Source organism: Podarcis gaigeae (genome assembly GCF_964106915.1).
Source record: "Podarcis gaigeae genome assembly, chromosome: 2".
NCBI classification, from domain to species: domain Eukaryota; kingdom Metazoa; phylum Chordata; class Lepidosauria; order Squamata; family Lacertidae; genus Podarcis; species Podarcis gaigeae.
In genome coordinates this window covers 107,665,810-107,684,074 of record NC_139679.1, presented here as the reverse complement: position 1 = coordinate 107,684,074, position 18,265 = coordinate 107,665,810, and the positions used below count along the sequence as shown (strand labels likewise).

Below are 18,265 nucleotides of genomic sequence, written 5' to 3'. Positions count from 1 at the left end.
TAGCGAGACCATAGAGATATAAGGGGAAAGGGTTAGAGCGACGTGTAGAAGGATATAGTGAGAGACCATAGAGATAGAAGGGGAAAGGGCTAGAGCGACGCCTAAAAAAATAATACGGTCCGTTCGGAGAGTTGAGCGTGAATAACTGGTTCAGTTTGAAAGATGGAATTCCCCACAGAGAACACCTCTAGAAGGTTTCGGCCTCCCACAAGATCCAGTCGCCTGCTTTCCATACCTTTACCTCTCACCATAGAGATATCAAGGGGATAGAGTGGCACTGCTCTGCGTCCTGGAATCACGGCCTATGACGACTTCCGGTTACCCGTTTTTCACGATGCGTGTCACTCTATATTTTTCCTATCTCTACAGACGCGGATCTTCTACGTCTATTTCCAGCGACCCCCATACATTACATCCGCCCGGACTTTGTCATGGTGTTCTAGCTTCTCTTTGCCCGGCATTTGCAAGTCCTATGGTAGACTGTGAGCTGGAGTTGGAAGAAGAAGAGGGAAAGAAAGAGAGAGGTGCGGGGAGTTGGGGAGCGGGAGGAAAACCCTGCTCTGCTGCTGTTGCCATACAGCAAAAGTGGGGCGAGAATGGGGGGAGGGGAGAGGAGGGGAGCAGCGCCCCCAGGGAAAAGGCGGGGCAGGAGCAGAGCCCTGAACTGCTGGGGGTGCCGAGTGGGCTGGGAATCCGACCAGCACCCAAAAGTGGGAACACGGACGGCCACTTTTTAAAATGCTTTCATTAAATTTCAGTTACAGGTAGGTAGCCATGTTGGTCTGCCGTAGTTGAAACAAAATAAAATAAATAAAATAAAATAAATCCTTCCAGTAGCACCTTAGAGACCAACTAAGTTAGTTATTGGTTTGAGCTTTCGTGTGCTCATGAGTGAAGAAGAAGAGGAGGAGTTTGGATTTGATATCCCGCCTTTCACTCCCTTTAAGGAGTCTCAAAGCGGCTAACAGAGTGAATCTGAAGAAGTGTGCATGCTCATGAAAGCTCATACCAATAACTAACTAGGAGACTAACTGTCTCTAAGGTGCTACTGGAAGGAATTTTTTAATTTGTATTGTTTTGTTTCGATTAAATTTCAGGTTTCCAATGTGGCCTACAGCAGTTGTTGTTCTTGACAATGGAGTGCACCTCCAGGGTGAAGTCAAACCGCTGACTTAGCAGCACCAAAGTGACTTCCCTGGGGTACAACCTTGGGCAGTGTGTCTGGAGGTCCTGAGCTGCCCAGACGAGAAGACCACTTGGCCCTACTGATGTGGTCCAAAGGAAAGCAGGGCAATATGTTGCGCAACAGCTTGGCTGCAGGAGTTGCCGGTAGGGCAGGGCCATGTCAGGTTTTCAGCGTCGCAATCTGGTGATACATCGCAACGTTGAAAGGGAGGAACAAGCTGCCGCGTCTCTGGAGCACAAGGTGTCAGAGACAAGGCAGCTTGTTCTTGCCACAGACTCAGTTTGCAGGGCTCCCTCCGCCTTCACAGGCAGGGGATGGGATCACCTCTTTCTCCAAAAGTGTGAGCAGCTCCTTTAAACTGCTGCCCTGAGGGCCACGCGGTTGCCCGTACCTTACCGGAGCAGTTTAATGAACCCCCCACAACCAAACTGAACATATACATAAGATCTAAAACAAAGGTACAAAAAATTAATATCAATACCAGCAACAAACCCCTCACCCAACAAAAACCTCTAAACTATACCCCGTCCAATTTATTCAGCATTATTTGGCATTATTAACGAGGAATTGAAGTTTAAAACTTTAGGGCAGGGATGGGGAACCTAGTGCCCTAGAGCTATTGCTGGACTACAATCTGCTCATTCCTGATCATTGGCCCGGATGGCTGGGACTGATATGTGTTGGGAGTCCAGTAAACATCTGGAAAAGGGGAGTTTCCCCATCCTTTGTTTAGGTGATCATTTGGACAATTGCAAAAGAAAAAATTATGATGCAAGACTGTTTTTGCTTTGGTACTTTCAAAGCATGCTGTGGATCCATGTAATTCTCTGTGTTCAAGGAAAACATTTGCTGATCCTGGAAGTGAAAGTGGCAATTAAATATTGCAAAGTCAGTTTAAATACTTACCCAAATGAGCATTCTGCATAGAAGGGACATTGTTTTAAGAGGTTTGTTTATGGCTCCGAGTGATTGTTTTTCTCCTTCTTCTTTGCACCTGTATCCTTGCAGATATTTCCCACCATGACTGGAATCTATGGTCAGTTTTGATGACGTGTCATATGGTGTCTGTTGCTACCCATGAGCCAACAACATGCAACATCACAATTTGATAGCTCTGAGGAATCACAAAATGCGCCTACATATAGTGAGAGCCTACTGCTCTCCAGCTTCCAAGAGGCCTGAAGCCAACACAGCTGTGGAAGTGGCTACAAATGTTCTTCATCGCTTATCAGAAGCTGGGAAAGTTTTGGGAAGAAACACCATTCAGAGAATCTCTGCAACCTCCCAGAGCTGGTGGGACAAGTACGAAGAATTTGTCGGACTTAATGAAGTCCGAGAGGCCCAGGGAAACGTGACGGAGGTAATGACAACATCGTTGGTACATATTGGATAAAATGTATCTGAAGGTCTGCTTGCTGCTGTACAGACTTGCCTGCTTATTTAGATTTAGCAAGTTCTCTGAACTACATCTGGCTGGGACTAAGGAGAGGCCCCTCTCAGCACCTGTCCACCCTGCTTTTGCGTTCCTTTTCTAGAATAGTCATCTCGCTACCTGCTTAATGGCCTTTTGCCTTCCTTTTTAAGGCTTCTGGTTAAATTTTTAAATACTTCTGGAAGCTATTTCAGTTGTTTTATTGCAGGCATAGGCAAACTCGGCCCTCCAGATGTTTTGGGACTACAACTCCCATCATTCCTGACCACTGGTCCTGTTAGCTAGAGATGATGGGAGTTGTAGTCCCAAAACATCTGGAGGGCTGAGTTTGCCTATGCCTGTTTTATTGGGTGCCTTTTGATTCCAGTGTTAACCCTGTGCTCTTGTTTTTTCCCCTAGCTTTTTATAAACTGCATTTTTACTCTTATTCTGTTGTTTTGATTCAGGAATGGGGAGCCCATAGTCCTTGCAGATGTTGTGGGACTACAGCTCCCATTGACTCCAGCCAGCATGACCAGTGCTCAAGGATGATGGGAGTTGTAGTCCAGCAATATCTGAGAGGTTTACCCATCCCTGATTTCTTTGATTGTTGTTAGTTGACTTAAAGTATTTAGTGAGTACCTCTTTTTATTGCTGTTTAAGCCTACCGCTCTTAATCTGTCTAGTGTTAATTGATCTGATGGATTGTTAGCAGACTTTCTGAGGAAAGATGAGAAGATAATGTTTTTTGTGAGGTTTTTTGGAAATTATTTTTTATTGATTTTACAAATGTAGAATTAAAACACGCCAAATACATATTCATATATGCAGATTACTCTGAATCTCACGACTTTGCCCCACCCCCTCCCTGGGTCTTATTATCAACATTAAGAACTGCATATTATTCCATAATCTATATTTTGTATCAATCCATATTATCCATGGTATTTGTTACATTACAAGTGGGATGGCGCTGTGGGTTAAAGCCTCAGCACCTAGGACTTGCCGATCGAAAGGTCGGCGGTTCGAATCCCTGCGGCGGGGTGCGCTCCCGCTGCTCGGTCCCAGCGCCTGCCAACCTAGCAGTTCGAAAGCACCTCCGGGTGCAAGTAGATAAATAGGGACCGCTTACCAGCGGGAAGGTAAACGGCGTTTCCGTGTGCGGCTCTGGCTCGCCAGAGCAGCGATGTCACGCTGGCCACGTGACCCGGAAGTGTCTCCGGACAGCGCTGGCCCCTGGCCTCTTGAGTGAGATAGGCGCACAACCCCAGAGTCTGTCAAGACTGGCCCGTACGGGCAGGGGTACCTTTACCTTTACCTTTAATGTTTTCATCTGCTTGCAGGGGTCTCCTAAAATAGATTATAAATTTTCCCATTCTTTTTAAAAGTTTTTGTCCTCTTGGTTCCTGAGCTTTCCAATCAGCTTTGTCATTTTGGCATAGTCCATCAGCTTAGCTAGCCATTCCTTCCCGGTAGGGACTATGTCTTCTTTCCATGTCTGGGCTAATATAGCAGGGTGGATTTGGTTTAAATCAAATCAATTTAAATCACTAGTCTGTAAGACTTGATTTAAATCACTAGTCAGTAAGGCTTGATTTAAATCCTTTTTTTACAGAAAGGTTCAACCTTGCTGGCACCCTCTTAATATTTACAACCAGAGGAAGGTTTCATTTTTGGAATAATAAATTTCCAGAGCAGTTTTTTACAGTTACATCAAAAATGACTGATTTGGTTATCAGAAATACATAGGCAGATAATTATGAAATTATTGTTTATATGTGGACAACTTTTCTGCTGCACTTTATTGGAAGGAGAAAAATAATCATTTCCTTAATAACAATTTAAGCAATTTATTTAACTAAAACAATTACATTATAGCATATGTATCCATGTTTGTTAACTGATGTGGTTAAACAATTTAAAAAAACCACCTTAGACTGGGTTTTAGCACACATGAAAAACTTTAAACAAATCCTTATTTCCTGATGAATAGCCTTTGGACTATAATGTCACAAATAGAAAACTATCTTTACAAAGATTTTTCCTCCAAAAGCATTTTATTTTAAAAATATGATTTAAATTTTTAAAAGTCCATTTTTTAGTTTTTCAAAAAAAATATTGATTTTTATCCATGCTGGCTAATAGCACCCGAGCGACTGTTTTCCCATACATAACAAGTCTTTTCCTAATAATGTTTTAAATAAATAAATTTTATAGCAGTGCAGTACATACAAAAAGGGCATCAGGACAAGAAGATAAACCCAGAGGTGGGGAGCTGTACAAAACATAAAATATAAAATCAATTTGAAAAAGACTACTATAAGGGCACCAACAACTAATCCTAGTTGGACAGCAAAAAAAGAAAAGAAAAAGTCCAAAGGGCACAAGGAAGAGGAAAAGGGCCAAATAAATTGAGTAATCAGATTTGGCTGGAATGAGGCAGTCCATTGTATGAGTGTATAAATTAAAAAAAAACACAAAAAACTGCCACCATGTGGCCAGAAAAAAACTGTGTTTCATCAGAGACCTCAGAGACTTTAAATCAGTGGTTCTCAACCTGTGGGTCCCCAGATGTTGTTGGACTACAACTCCCATCATCCCTGAGCTCTGGCCTTGCTAGCTAGGGGTGATGGGAGTTGTAGTCCAACAACATCTGGGGACCCACAGGTTGAGAAAGGCTGCTTTAAATAAACACATTTTAATTAAATAAGAAAGCATGTTCTTCTTTTACCTATCGACTCCCCTCCTTTCTGTCTTTTACTTTGGCACAGAGTGGATAACGATTGTTTAATGCAAGCACTCCAGCTTCAGTGAGTTAGGCTGCCAAACTTGTAGATGGCAAGCTTATCTTTCCCTCGCCCACCCATCCTATTCTAGGCCGAAAAAAGGTTCATGGTCGCTCGTGGGATTGTACGAGAATCTCGGGAAACCTGGGAGGCCCAGCAGCTCAAACTGAAGGAAATCCGGGACCGTTTAGACAGAGTCTCGCGTGACGACATTCAGTATCTGGAACTGGCAACTCTGGAGCACAAATTACTGCAGGTAAGAGTGTCTCAGAGTCCGGGAGTGGAGTGAAAGGGTTGGGATTCCGCTTGCTCGCTTCATTTATTTATCGAAGGTACTTTTTGCCCTTCCTTTTGGAACCGCCTCAACGCAACTTGAAAATGTAAAAGCACTAAAGGTTGCTAAAACAGCAGGTGCAACGATGCTGATGGTTATTGAACTACTTTTTTGTTTTTTTTTTCAATAAGGGGCCAAAACCGTTTTCTGATGGTACTGTTTTTTGAAAGGCCTGCCAAGAGTTTGGGTGATCAGCAAATCACCATAGGCATATTAAAACTCTGCATGCAGAATGGCAGGAATCTAACAATAGGATTTTAGAAATAGGTTCCGGTGGCGTTATTTTCTTTTTATCTGTTCATTTGCAAGGAAGCGTGTTTCAGCTGAACACAGGGCATTCTGCTTTTCTGCAGATAGATTTGTTAGTTGTACATCTCCACATTCAGAAGAAGGAGAGAAGAGTTTGGATTTGATATCCCGCTTTATCCCTACTCTAAGGAGTCTCCAAGTGGCTAACATTCTCCTTTCCCTTCCTCCCCCAAAACAAACAGTCTGTGTGGTGAGTGGGGCTGAGAGACTTCAGAGAAGTGTGACTGGCCCAAGGTCACCCAGCAGCTGCATGTGGAGGAACGGAGACGCGAACCCGGTTCTCCAGATTACGAGTCTACCACTCTTAACCACTACACCACACTGCATTCCTTATCACCACATTCAAAAGGATTGGCACCATCGATCATGTGGTGCCCATCCCCCAAAAAAGTCTTAACTACTCTGGGCAATCTTCCCCCATTTTCTTAATTTTGAGCACCCCAAAATAGGGGTTGTCTTATACACAGGGCGTGTTATACATGGAAAAATACAGTCCTTTATTTCTGCATTCCAAAATCTTATTCATCTCAATTGCACTCCAGTCAAAATAACAATCCCTTATATAACAACTGCAATGTTAACGGCATCCATTTGTATTAACACATTAAATGATTTATAAACCTATAGGCCTATCGCTATTCCTTACTTCTAATCTGAGGTGGTACAATTAACAAGACAAGTGAGTCCCCTACAGCAAGAGATGGTGCTGTGGACCCCCTGGGTGCCTTCTGTGGACCCTCAGGGTGTCCCCGGACCCCTAATTGGGAACCACTGATCTAATCCAAACCCCTGCAATGCACAAATCCTGCCCACAGCTGTCCCTGGGTGGCCTTGAACCACCAACCTTCTGGTTAACAGCCAGATGCACTGTCCATTAGCGCCACTGGGGCATGGATGAGACAACAGCAAACTTCCCTTCAGTTTTGTAATCCTAGGACTGGTGTGGAGTAGGGAAGCAAGTTCCCTCAGCTGCTCCTTGCTTGGCCAGCGGATGGCGCCACAGTGGCCTTCCCCTTGCTGTGTTGTTTTTTCATGGGAGGCCGAGGATGCCACACTCTGTGGCCCTAATTTCCCTGGCCAGTGGTTGGGGCCAAAGCATGCTTTTCTTTTAATTCAGCTCTGCAGCCCCAGGACAGTGAGCCCCTTTGGTTTGCAGGATATGGAATATTTTGGCAAGGATTGGCATGATTGTTTATCACATTGTTATATATGTAGCACCAGCTGTCTGCTTTACAAAGTAGAAGAGGACATCCTTTCTGGTCAAAGAATGGCTTTGATCACCAGGAGAGCAAAAGCGTTAACCGTGCAGATCCTAGGCAGCCAATTTGGCCCATTGGAGGACAAAACCTGAGCGCTTCCTTAGAGGAGAAGCTGTGAATGTTAAGAGTGCGGAGGCTCTCTCAAGCTATTTAATGCAGAAACTAGACTGGGATAACTATGTAAACCATTTTGTAGGGATTCTGAAAGCCTATTGAGGCTCGCTGGTGTTTCATTTCCCATTCCCCTGACTACATTGTGCAAGAGCAGAAATTATGATACAATACGATAATCTTTATTGTCATTGTCCCATACAGAACAACAAAATTGAAAAAATCTACATCAGACATTCAAAAACCAACAAGCCTACTATCCAGCCTGGTTAGCCCCCTTAAAACCTAATACCTCATAATTAAATACAATATACTCCCATAGAGACTACCTTACACTGCATTTAAAACCAAAATTACATTTGGATAGAAATTGGTGAAATGGCAATCCTGAAAACCCCAGCATTCAGTTTCCAGTATGTTTCTAATCTTGAAACCAAGGGTGGGGAACCTGAGGCCAAGCAGTGGACTCGTAATCTGGGGAACCGGGTTCGCTTCCCCGCTCCTCCACATGCAGCTGCTGGGTGACCTTGGGCCAGTCACACTTCTCTGAAGTCTCTCAGCCCCACTCACCTCACAGAGTGTTTGTTGTGGGGGAGGAAGGGAAAGGAGATTGTGAGCCGCTTTGAGACTCCTTAGGGTAGTGACAAAGCGGGATATCACGTCCAAACTCCTCTTCTTCTTCAAGGGGCTAAAAGTGACCCTCCATATCTCTCCATCTGACCCAGGGGTCTCCCCGGACCCTCCCCTTCACCAGCCCTCCTTGAATGTTTTTTGCCCTGTCCTTGAACTCTGCTACTGCTTTTTTCTTGCCTGGATGGGCAGCAGATAGAGGAATGGGCAAATGTGTGAAAAAACGAGCCTCTTGTACAAAGGTAACATTTTTTTGGTCTCTGACTCCACCCACCATTCTTCTTTAAAACTTGCATTATGTCAAGCACTTTCCAGTCCTGGAGGAAGCTGGTTTTAGGGACTAGCTGCACGTTTTCCCCCTCAGGCAATGGGCCATTTCACACGTTTCTGTTAAGAGTTCTTGAGTGTATGCCATCACATGCAGCAGGCTGTTATTTTTTACCTTGCCGATTTGCCCTAGTACAGTGGTACCTCAGGTTACAGACGCTTCAGATTACAGACGCTTCAGGTTACAGACTTCCCAAACCCAGAAATATTACCTCGGGTTAAGAACTTTGCTTCAGGATGAGAACAGAAATCGTGCGGCGGCAGCAGCGGGAGGCCCCTTTAGCTAAAGTGGTACCTCAGGTTAAGGACAGTTTCAGGTTAAGAACAGACCTCCAGAACGAATTAAGTTCTTAACCCGAGGTACCACTGTACTTCATGTCTTCTCACTTCCATTTGACTTAGTCACTTAGGCTGGGCTAGTGGGATTAGGCTTCAGGGGGCGAGTATCTTTCTAGCATATTGCACAGCGACTACTGAAGGAAACGATTAAGCTTCTTCCTTTAGTACAGGCATGGGGAAACTTTTTGCAGTCCTCCAGGCAGACTCTAGCTCCCTTTAGACCCAGCCAGCCTGGCCATTGGTCAAGGATGATGGGACTTGCAGTCCAGCAACACCGGCAGGGTCCCTCATCCCAGCTCCAGCAAACCTGTTGTCATCTAATGATCTGCCTGTTTCCTTGGCTGGTTTCCTGCTTCGGATGTATTTAAAATGATTTGTTATTGGCTTGTCTTAAAATGCTAAAAATGCGGGTTCCCCCTCTCCCCTGATTCCTGTGTCCTGCCTTCCTGCCAGCTTGCCAGCCTTCGACAACAAAACTCTTCTTTTTTTGGAAGAAACGTTTTCAGTGGGCCTGACATTCCTTCCCTTCCCAGAGTCTGTTTGTTTTAGCTCTGCTGATGTGCAGGCAGAGGGGTAGTTTGAACAAGATCTTTTCATCCCTTCGTGCCCTGCAGCAAGGCGAAAAGAATGCAATACTGTTAAAAAATTCCCTTTCTTCTTTTTGTGCTCACATAATTCCAGAATGAGCCTCTCTTTACATCATAGTTGACGGCTGGCCAGGACTTGCTACACAGGTTCGGTTACATAACCCTTTTCACTATAAATACACACATGCCATAATAATGATTAGGAAATTTAATCTCTCCCTTCTGAAAGAGGATAAGCGGCCTGTCTCTTTCTGAAATAAAGCTCTGCTGGATCAGACTAAGGGCTCCGTTGACACCAGAATCCTGTTTCTTGCCATGTCCAGCTGGGTACCTCTGGGACAAGTAAGACATGAAGGCACCAGAATTCTCCCAGTTTTACCTCTGTCGGCCCAGCGATTGGTGTGTGAAGAGGTGTGTTGCTGATAGATGTGGCAATTCCGCTTGGCCATCCTGGTGAACCCTAACCACCACGAATTGGTCATCGTTCTGAGCTGCGATCCTCAGTAGGTGTTGAGTTCCTTTGCAGACTGGTCACAGTAAACACATTGAAATTAACGGACCTAACTTAGCCATCAAGCAATGACAAACCTAGACAGCATCTTAAAAAGCAGAGACATCACCTTGCCAACAAAGGTCCGCATAGTAAAAGCTATGGTTTTCCCAGTAGTGATGTATGGAACTGAAAGCTGGACCATAAAGAAGGCTGATCGCCGAAGAATTGATGCTTTTGAATGATGGTGTTGGAGGAGACTCTTGAGAGTCCCATGGACTGCAAGAAGATCAAACCTCTCCATTCTGAAGGAAATCAGCCCTGAGTGCTCACTGGAAGGACAGATCGTGAAGCTGAGGCTCCAATACTTTGGCCACCTCATGAGAAGAGAAGACTCCCTGGAAAAGACCCTGATGTTGGGAAAGATGGAGGGCACAAGGAGAAGGGGACGACAGAGGACGAGATGGTTGGATAGTCTTCTCGAAGCTACCAGCATGAGTTTGACCAAACTGCGGGAGGCAGTGGAAGACAGGAGTGCCTGGCGTGCTCTGGTCCATGGGGTCATGAAGAGTCGGACACAACTAAACAACAACAACTTAGTCATGTTAATGAATTCCATTGTGGGTCTCCTCTGAATGCCGCCCAGTGTGACTTAACTTCTAGGGAGGAATGGCCTGCCAAGTCAGAACCCTTGGTCCATCTAAGCTCAGCCCTGTGTCCACTGACTAGCAGTGGCCCTGCAGGATTTTGGGCAAATGTCTCTTCTAGCCCTGTCTGGGAATACTCGAGTTTGAACCTGTGGCCTTTAAAGCATATCCAGTAACACTTAACACTTAACCCCTCTGTAATAAACGTGAACTGGATCTCACAGTTCAAGCTGCCTGTAAACCCATTGTTCATTACCACATCATGTGGCCATGAGTTCCGCAAGCTGGTTCAGAAGAAGTGTTTCTGGAATGTGAAAGGAAAAACATTCCCCCAGGAGCAGCTTTTCTCCTTATTGTTTGCAGCATTCACCTCCTTGGCCATGTGGCTTTCATAGCCTGAGCCAGCGAGCCACCAGGCTATACGGGTTTCGGTAAATGGTTCCCTCGTGTCCTGATGTTGCCAGGGAAAACTACAGAGGAAACTGCAAGAGGGCATGGACCAGTGGTCCGCCCAGGACTGCAGCCTGCTTTGCTTCTGTGTCGTTTATGTTTGTGGTGGAGCTGTTCCAACCTCTCCTTCGCTTCCATCTGTGTGTTGAGGGTGTTCTTTAAAAAGCCCAGGGCTGTGCTGTGCTCCCTGGGGAAAAGAGTGGTCATGAGAAAAGAGGGGAGAGCTGGGATAGTCTAGTTGACATTTCTTTCTAGTCAAGCAGATGCGAGTTCCTCCCCAGCTGCGCAGATCTATTTTTTGCAGGCATTAGTCCTAAATGCAGGGTCTGAAAGTACCAACATGAAGCTGGTTTGTGAAACAGTTATCGCTATAACGGGCTAAACTCGGGGGGGGGGGGAAGGATGCACCCATTGTTTGGTAATAATTTATAGCAGAAAAACAAGGTTCCTGGGACCTTTCTCTTGGTCATTCTTATGTGTGACCAAGGCATGGGGCTACAGGGTGGGGGCTGTGCAGGTAGGGGCAGGTTTCATCAGCGGCGTAGCGTGGGTTGTCAGCACCCAGGGCAAGGCAAGTAATTTGCGCCCCCTAACCCGGGGCAAGGCAAGTAATTTGCGCCCCCTAACCCCTAACCTGCCGCCGCTGCCAGCTTCTTCTTGCTGCTGCCTGGGCTGGGGTATTTACAGTAAGGTAGCCACGGCGGCGGCGGCGGGTCCGTGTCAGGTGATCTGAGGCGAGTTGCCGCTGGCGCTGCCGCCCAAACGACGCCGCTTGCCCGGAGGAGGAGGAGGGCAGAGAGACGAGGAAAATGCAACATGGCCCAGCAGCTGCAGCGGCGGCGGGGCTGTGAGGAGGGGCTGCCTGGCGCGCCCTCCGCGGCCAGCGCTGAGAGCCGCTGCCTGCCGGACGCCTTCAGCCCGGACGCGCGCACAGCTCGTCGGTTCCGCGAGACATGGGGCTCTGCTACAGCCTGCGCCCGAGGCTCTTCGGCGACTCCGGAGGCGGTGAGCGCCCCTCCCCAGATGTTGCGCCCGGTGCGGCCGGGCCCCCCTGCACCCCCCACGCTATGCCACTGGGTTTCATTGTTAGTGGCTGCCATTGGGACCTAGTAAGAGGGAGGCCCTATCCCCACTCTTCCAGGTACTGTTACAAGGATTCCCTCAAATCTAGGCAGGTCCTTCCTCTGCCCTGCCATTACCTCTTCCTTTCATAATAACCACTTATAACACACCGCAGTTTTAGGGTATTTTTCTCAGCTCCGTGCCCTCCCTCCTTCCCTGCCTGAGCTTGCCCTCCGTGTCTTCCTCAGGTTGGGGACAGTCTGTGTTCTTTCCCCATAATCGTTGAGATTATTGTCAGGTAGGGGGGACCCGGTTTGAGAACTAAAGACGAAGCTCTCCGAAATCAACAGCACAATGCACAGTTCTATTTAAAGACTTGGACAACTTCGTAATTTCCAAGGCTGCCTTGTACGCTAGTATCACAAGTCAGAAGAGGCCTTTGGCAGGCTGGAAGAAGCGTGGCTGCAATGAGGAGAAAGGCATTCAGGGATGACATTGTGCCTTCCCATCACAGCCAGGGGTGTGTGTGTGAGAGAGAGAGAGAGAGACCGAGAGAGAGAGGGACGGAGAGCGACAGAAAGAGACAGAGCAAGGAAAAAACACCTTTGCCACGTCACTGCCATTGTCTCCTGGCCACCCACCCACCACCACATGCTTCTCTATAGCAAAAATATCCACACCCCTGGTCTAAAAAAGGGGGAAGGGAGTATAATTTATCTGGGGATTAGTTTCCTGTTTTTAATCCCACATTCTTTTTTATTTTATTTTTATTTACAGTAGTACCTCTAGTTAAGAACTTAATTCGTTCTGGAAGGTCTGTTCTTAACCTGAAACTGTTCTTAACCTGAAGCACCACTTTAACTAATGGGGCCTCCTGCTGCCACCGCGCCGCTGGAGCATGATTTCTGTTCTTATCCTGAAACAAAGTTCTTAACCTGAAGCACTATTTCTGGGTTAGCAGAGTCTGTAACCTGAAGCGTATGTAACGTGAAGTGTATGTAACCCGAGGTACCACTGTATTAAAGATTCTCCTCATTTACAAAAGCACACGCATCGTCTCTTTCACTTTCTTCAGGATGTGTTTTCTACAGATCAGTTACATTTGTCGTGAGACATTGGTGTTATATGCAGTATAGGGTTGGGGGGGAAAGAGGGGGGAGGGGAGAGAAGGGGTGGGGTGGTAAAGCTTATGTTCTTTTACTTAGTGTATGTGTGGGGTCTTTGTGTCTGCGTCACTTGGGTAGGTTTTCATTCTGTTTGCTTGTTTTTTTTCCCTTGGTGGTGAGAGAGGTGGGGCAGCCTAGGGTGATTGTCTTTGGTTGGCCACAGTGGGATTTGTTTGTGCTTGGGGTTGTTGGGTTAAGTTAGCCATATTGAATCGTATGCTGTTGGTGGGTGTCAGGAGCTCGGCCTACACATGAGTAGGACCCTGGTAGAAACACATGCCCAACTGGCATATTCTCTCCCTTCTGGTCGCTTGGGAGTTTCAAAAGCTTTCTTCTGCCCGAACATCACAGCAACTGATGCCAACCGACACCGGCACACATAGGGATCCGCAGAGTTTGCACAGTTGGGTAACAGACCTCAGCAACTCAGCATTTTGGGAAACCCAGCCAGATGGGCTGGGTATAAATAATAATAAATTATTATTTTGGCTGATCTGCTTTATTTACATATAAACATACACGGAGCCCCGCAACATGGCGCTCGCTCTCTCTCTCTCTCTCTCTCTCTCTCTCTCTCTCTAGCATCAGACAGCAAAGAGAAAAAACAAAGTACAATAGTCCCACTTCACGGAACACAGTAACACAAACATCCTGTCTCTGCACTTCCCACTCTGTAGAGTCAAAACATATACATATGTGATAGACAAAAATCCCATGACTGCAATCATGGAGCAGGAATTCTAACATCGGGTTCATGTTGTTGTCATGTTGGGCTGTGTATGTGGTAAAGGGGAGCCATACTGGAGGTAAAGCTGTCATCTTCTATTTCTCCCTATGTCAGTTTCAATCTATTGGTTAGCTTTTCTAGTAAGGCAGTTTCCCATACCGCTTGAAACCCGTGTTGCATGTTTATTCCTGACAGGTCCCTCCAGTGTCTGGCTATGATATTTCTGGCCGCTGAGAGTAGGTGGGTTATGAGCTCTTTATAGCGTGAATGGGCATTGTTATCTTGGAAGATGTTCAGTAGGGCCAGTTCTGGGGTGACCTCTAGTCCCCATTTAGTTATTTTGCTTATTTCTTGTACGACTGTTGTCCAGAAGAGTTGGGTTTTGGGGCATTCTCACCACATGTGGAGGTATGTGCCTGTGGAGGTGCACCCTTTCCAGCATTTTGGTGAGGTTTCCGGGCGCATCAGCGCCAGTTTCCATGGTGTTAGATACCATCTGTAAGTGAGTTTCAGGGGGAGTTCTGAGAGCCAGTGTGGTGTAGTGGTTAAGAGTAGTAGACTCGTAATCTGGTGAACCGGGTTTGCGTCTCCGCTCCTCCACATGCAGCTGCTGGGTGACCTTGGGCCAGTCACACTTCTCTGAAGTCTCTCAGCCCCACTCACCTCACAGAGTGTTTGTTGTGGGGGAGGAAGGGAAAGGAGAATGTTAGCCGCTTTGAGACTCCTTCGGGTAATGATAAAGCGGGATATTAAAACCAAACTCTTCTTCTTCTTCTCTTCTTTCTGCTGATATGGATTTAAAGGAAGGTTTAGACCACATTCTAGTCCATTGGGTGGGGTTAATTTCGTAGCCTGTGTCGTCCTCCGATTGTTTATTGATTGTGTCAGGTGGGTTTGTGGGGCTTTGGAGCAGTGTTTTGTATATTGTGAATCCCACATTCTTTTGATAACGGAATACTTGTTTAGTTTTTCCGTTTGCTTATTTCTTCATTTTGGAGCTTCACCCTGTTTTCGCTAACATCGCGCAGTCTAGCTTAGCCTTATCTTGAGAACATTCCCTTCGAGAATGAAACGGGTGGTGCTGAGCCATATTAATGCTTGTGCAAACAGAGCTTGTGGACTTGAGGATAAAGAGGCAGGGTACAAATGGTGCATTTTATATTGCTCCTGCCTGGGATGGCAAAGATGTCATATTCCCTTGTAATCCTCCAGTATTCACTAGAGGAGGATCTTGCTAGGCCCTTTTCTGCCAGAGATAAAAAAAGACCTAAGCCAGCTATTTCCTGAACATACACATGCGGTGGACCTCCTGTAGCCACAGCTTTGACAGCAGTCTTGATTGGGAGAAATTGACAGGCGAAACAGTTCCTGACATGAAACCAAGAACACTGTGGCGTTCTTGCACACATCAAGCTCTTGTTAAAGGCACAGAAGCAAGGAGTGGTGAAAAGCTGGCAACCTCAGCATCATCCTGGGGCAGGTTATGCCACATACGGTCTTCCTTTATTTATATATTTTGACAAAGTAATAATCATAAATGAATAAGAATAAAAACCTGCACCCCACCACCGAGGCCATTCCACTGTAACTATCCAACCTCCCAAAATTTCAACACCTCTTGCGATGGTTTGGCCCCTTTCCGTTTTAACAGTACAACTTCTGCAAACACCTTCCATATCTCCTCAAAATCATTTATCCTGCATATTCCCTGTCTTACCTCAATGGCACGTGTTAATTTATCATTAAGAGCTGTACCCCACACTTCTTTATGCCATTCTTACATTTTATATTTTGCTTGCCCCTTCCACTTCCTAGCTATAATAATTTGTCAATAAATTTATGAGCGAGTCCTTCACAGCCTGCGAACCTTCCACCCCATCGTAAATTGATAATAATGCTACCTCTGGACTTTCGGCCAGCTTTAACCCAGTGATTTCTGTTATCTCCTTAAACACCCTTTGCAAAAAAAAATAATTCTACATATTTACACCCCCACCACATGAACATAATTCCTTGTTTCCTGGCATGCCCTCCAACATAACACCGAATATTCCTTGCTTATTTGGTTTAATCTGACTGGTGTTAAATACCATCTCCAAATCAATTTATAATTATTTTATTTTATTCTTATAGACAACATTTTCCACGTACGTTTCTCCCATATTTTCCCCTAGCCTTGACTATCTATTTGCCCTGTTGCCCTGTTGTCTCCTTTTCCCACACTTCTTTAAATTGATCTAGAAAAAGATTAAATGTAAGGTATTGGTTGTGTTTAGAATAGATTTATGAAGCATTTAGAAAACTTACTGATTACAATATTTGTGTGAGATTGTATGGGAAAAATACGGAATAACAGATACAGTCTTGCTTAAAATGTATATAGGAAGTGCAGTGTAAGTGATGGAAGTCAACCAATGAAATTTTATTATTGAGATATTTGTAGAATAAATTTGAAAGAAATTCTTCCAACTTTCCTTCTTTTTCTTCTCTTTAGTTTTTCTTTTTCTTCCTTTTTTCTCATTTGTTCTTTTTATATATGTGTGTGCTTATCTGAAATATATATGTATGTATTTGCAATATTTTGCTTATATTTTGTAATAATTATGTTAAATAAATTAAATTTTAAAAAGTAAATAAATAAATTGATCTTCTTGATCCTCCGTTTCTAGTAATATTTCATAAATTTCACTGGTTTCCCCCCGCATATCGGTCTTCCGAGGTGGTTCCGGCATCTAACATGCTGTTCTTTTAACAAGGCCTGTGTGTTTTCCTTGCAGGAAGAGAAAAGGTACCGGAGCACGTACCAAACTGCGGAGGAGTCTGAGCGGGAAGCCTTCTCCCTCTTCTCTGCCGCCGTGAGGGAAAGCCACGAGAAAGAGCGGACGAGAGCAGAGAAAACCAAGAACTGGTCTATCATCGGCTCAGTGCTGGGGGCCATTATTGGGGTCCTGGGCTCTACCTACGTCAACCGAGTTAGGCTGCAGGAGCTGAAAGCCTTAGTTTTTGAGGCACAAAAGGGACCTATCAATCTCCAGGAAGCGATCAGGGAGCAGGCCTCCGCCTACAACTCCCAGCAGAGGGATCTGAGTGACCTCGTTGCCAACCTGAAGGACATCCTACAAGCGGTGGCCGTGACCTCGCAGGAAGCGACGGGGGATTCCTCGGCCAAAAGCACTCCTCTGAAAACAGACCCTCTCTTAGTTTCCGTCAGGGAGCAGCTGAGCTACTCCAAACAGATGAGCTCCTTCCTCGAGAGTTTGCAGCGGCAGCTTAGCAGCCTGGAAAAAAGTTTAGGGCAAATGGCCGCCGAGGTCCAGAACGTGAAAAGGGGACCTCAGCCCACACCTGGGAGGGAAGCACTGCTTGGGCCTTCGACGGAGGGGAGCAGCCAGACCTTTGAGGCGGAAGACGTGGTTCTGGAACTGTGCAACACGGAAAGGAGACTGGAAGCGCAAATGAAGAGGAACTCCATCTACAGCACGGCCTTCACATGTACTGTCTTTGCTATCACATTCCCCATGCTCTACGTCCTGCTCAAGGGGAATTAGCCCGCAGCCCAGCGAAGAATAATTTGTTGGAGTAATAAAGAGTCATTCCCCTTCAGTCTTGACGGTTTCTTCTTGATAATGTGTGGTTGTTTTTGAAGGCAATTTCCCGAAATTGTACCTCAGACTAGAGCTGCGTGCAAATGTATTGTGGTAAAGCGTACAATCTGTGCCTCTTTCTTGTGTTCTTTTCTGGACTGCTTATGAAGTTTGTAAGTTCCTTTTTGTGGGGAGACAGATGCAGGGTAAAACAGGTTCCATATTGTGTTATCCTAACGGGATAAGCCTTTTTAACGGCTGCTAGCAAAACCTTACTTGACGTACTTTTAAAGAACAAATTAGCAAGGATGCGGGTTTTGCAATTTCCCAGAATATGCCTTGCAGTATCTTCTGAAATCCTAACGTGGGTATCTTCTAAAATGAAATGTGCCAGCTGGTTAGTCGGATGTTTTGGGTTTTGCTAGGTGTATGATGCCTCTTTTCTTTCTAATCTTCTCTGCAGGCATCTTCTGTTACCTGCCCACACATGCTTCTTAGCTGTGCCAGCTGTGCCATAAAATACTTTTGCATACCAACCCAATCTCCAAGCGGTGCAAGATTCCAGTTGCAAGCATTTACCCAGGGTTCATGTTTCCTCTTGGAAGTGAGGGACAGCGGAAACTGTGGTGTCTTTATGATATATGGTTTATTTACACACATATAGACGGCCTGAGCCTATGATGGAGAGGTTCACAGCATTAACACCCCAAAAGGGTCTTGATTATCCCATAGCCGCAGCCCTGGGTTCAAACAAAAATCAAACACTGCCCTGACTCATTCTCTCTCCAGCTTGCTGCTGTAATTCTAGGTCACAACGCTGCAACTCTCAACTCAAGCTTTGTCCTTCTTTCTCTGAGTTG

At 45.7% G+C, this 18,265-nt stretch overlaps 1 protein-coding gene across 3 annotated transcripts; it reads left to right on the top strand.

Moving 5' to 3' along the window:
* Positions 1-339: 339 nt before the first annotated feature.
* Positions 340-17,424, top strand: CCDC51 (coiled-coil domain containing 51). Of its 3 annotated transcripts, none has more exons than XM_083724931.1 (4): positions 340-533; positions 2,195-2,546; positions 5,475-5,639; positions 16,599-17,424. In XM_083724931.1, the coding sequence occupies exons 2-4, from the start codon at positions 2,277-2,279 to the stop codon at positions 17,367-17,369; spliced, it is 1,206 nt and encodes a 401-aa protein (XP_083581057.1). In that variant the 5' UTR covers positions 340-533; positions 2,195-2,276; the 3' UTR covers positions 17,370-17,424. The 3 variants fall into 3 exon arrangements, with proteins under 3 accessions (XP_083581057.1, XP_083581055.1, XP_083581056.1); XM_083724929.1 differs by lacking the exon at positions 340-533 and adding an exon at positions 719-764; XM_083724930.1 differs by lacking the exon at positions 340-533 and adding an exon at positions 1,176-1,200.
* The last annotated feature ends 841 nt before the right edge of the window (positions 17,425-18,265 follow it).

Bases quoted from the DNA above. Each gene is read 5' to 3' on its own strand.
- CCDC51 (XM_083724931.1), top strand. From the start codon at position 2,277: ATGCAACATCACAATTTGATAGCTCTGAGGAATCACAAAATGCGCCTA. The intron at 2,547-5,474 runs GTAATGACAACA...ATCCTATTCTAG, and splicing joins CCCAGGGAAACGTGACGGAG to GCCGAAAAAAGGTTCATGGT. The intron at 5,640-16,598 runs GTAAGAGTGTCT...TTTTCCTTGCAG, and splicing joins TGGAGCACAAATTACTGCAG to GAAGAGAAAAGGTACCGGAG.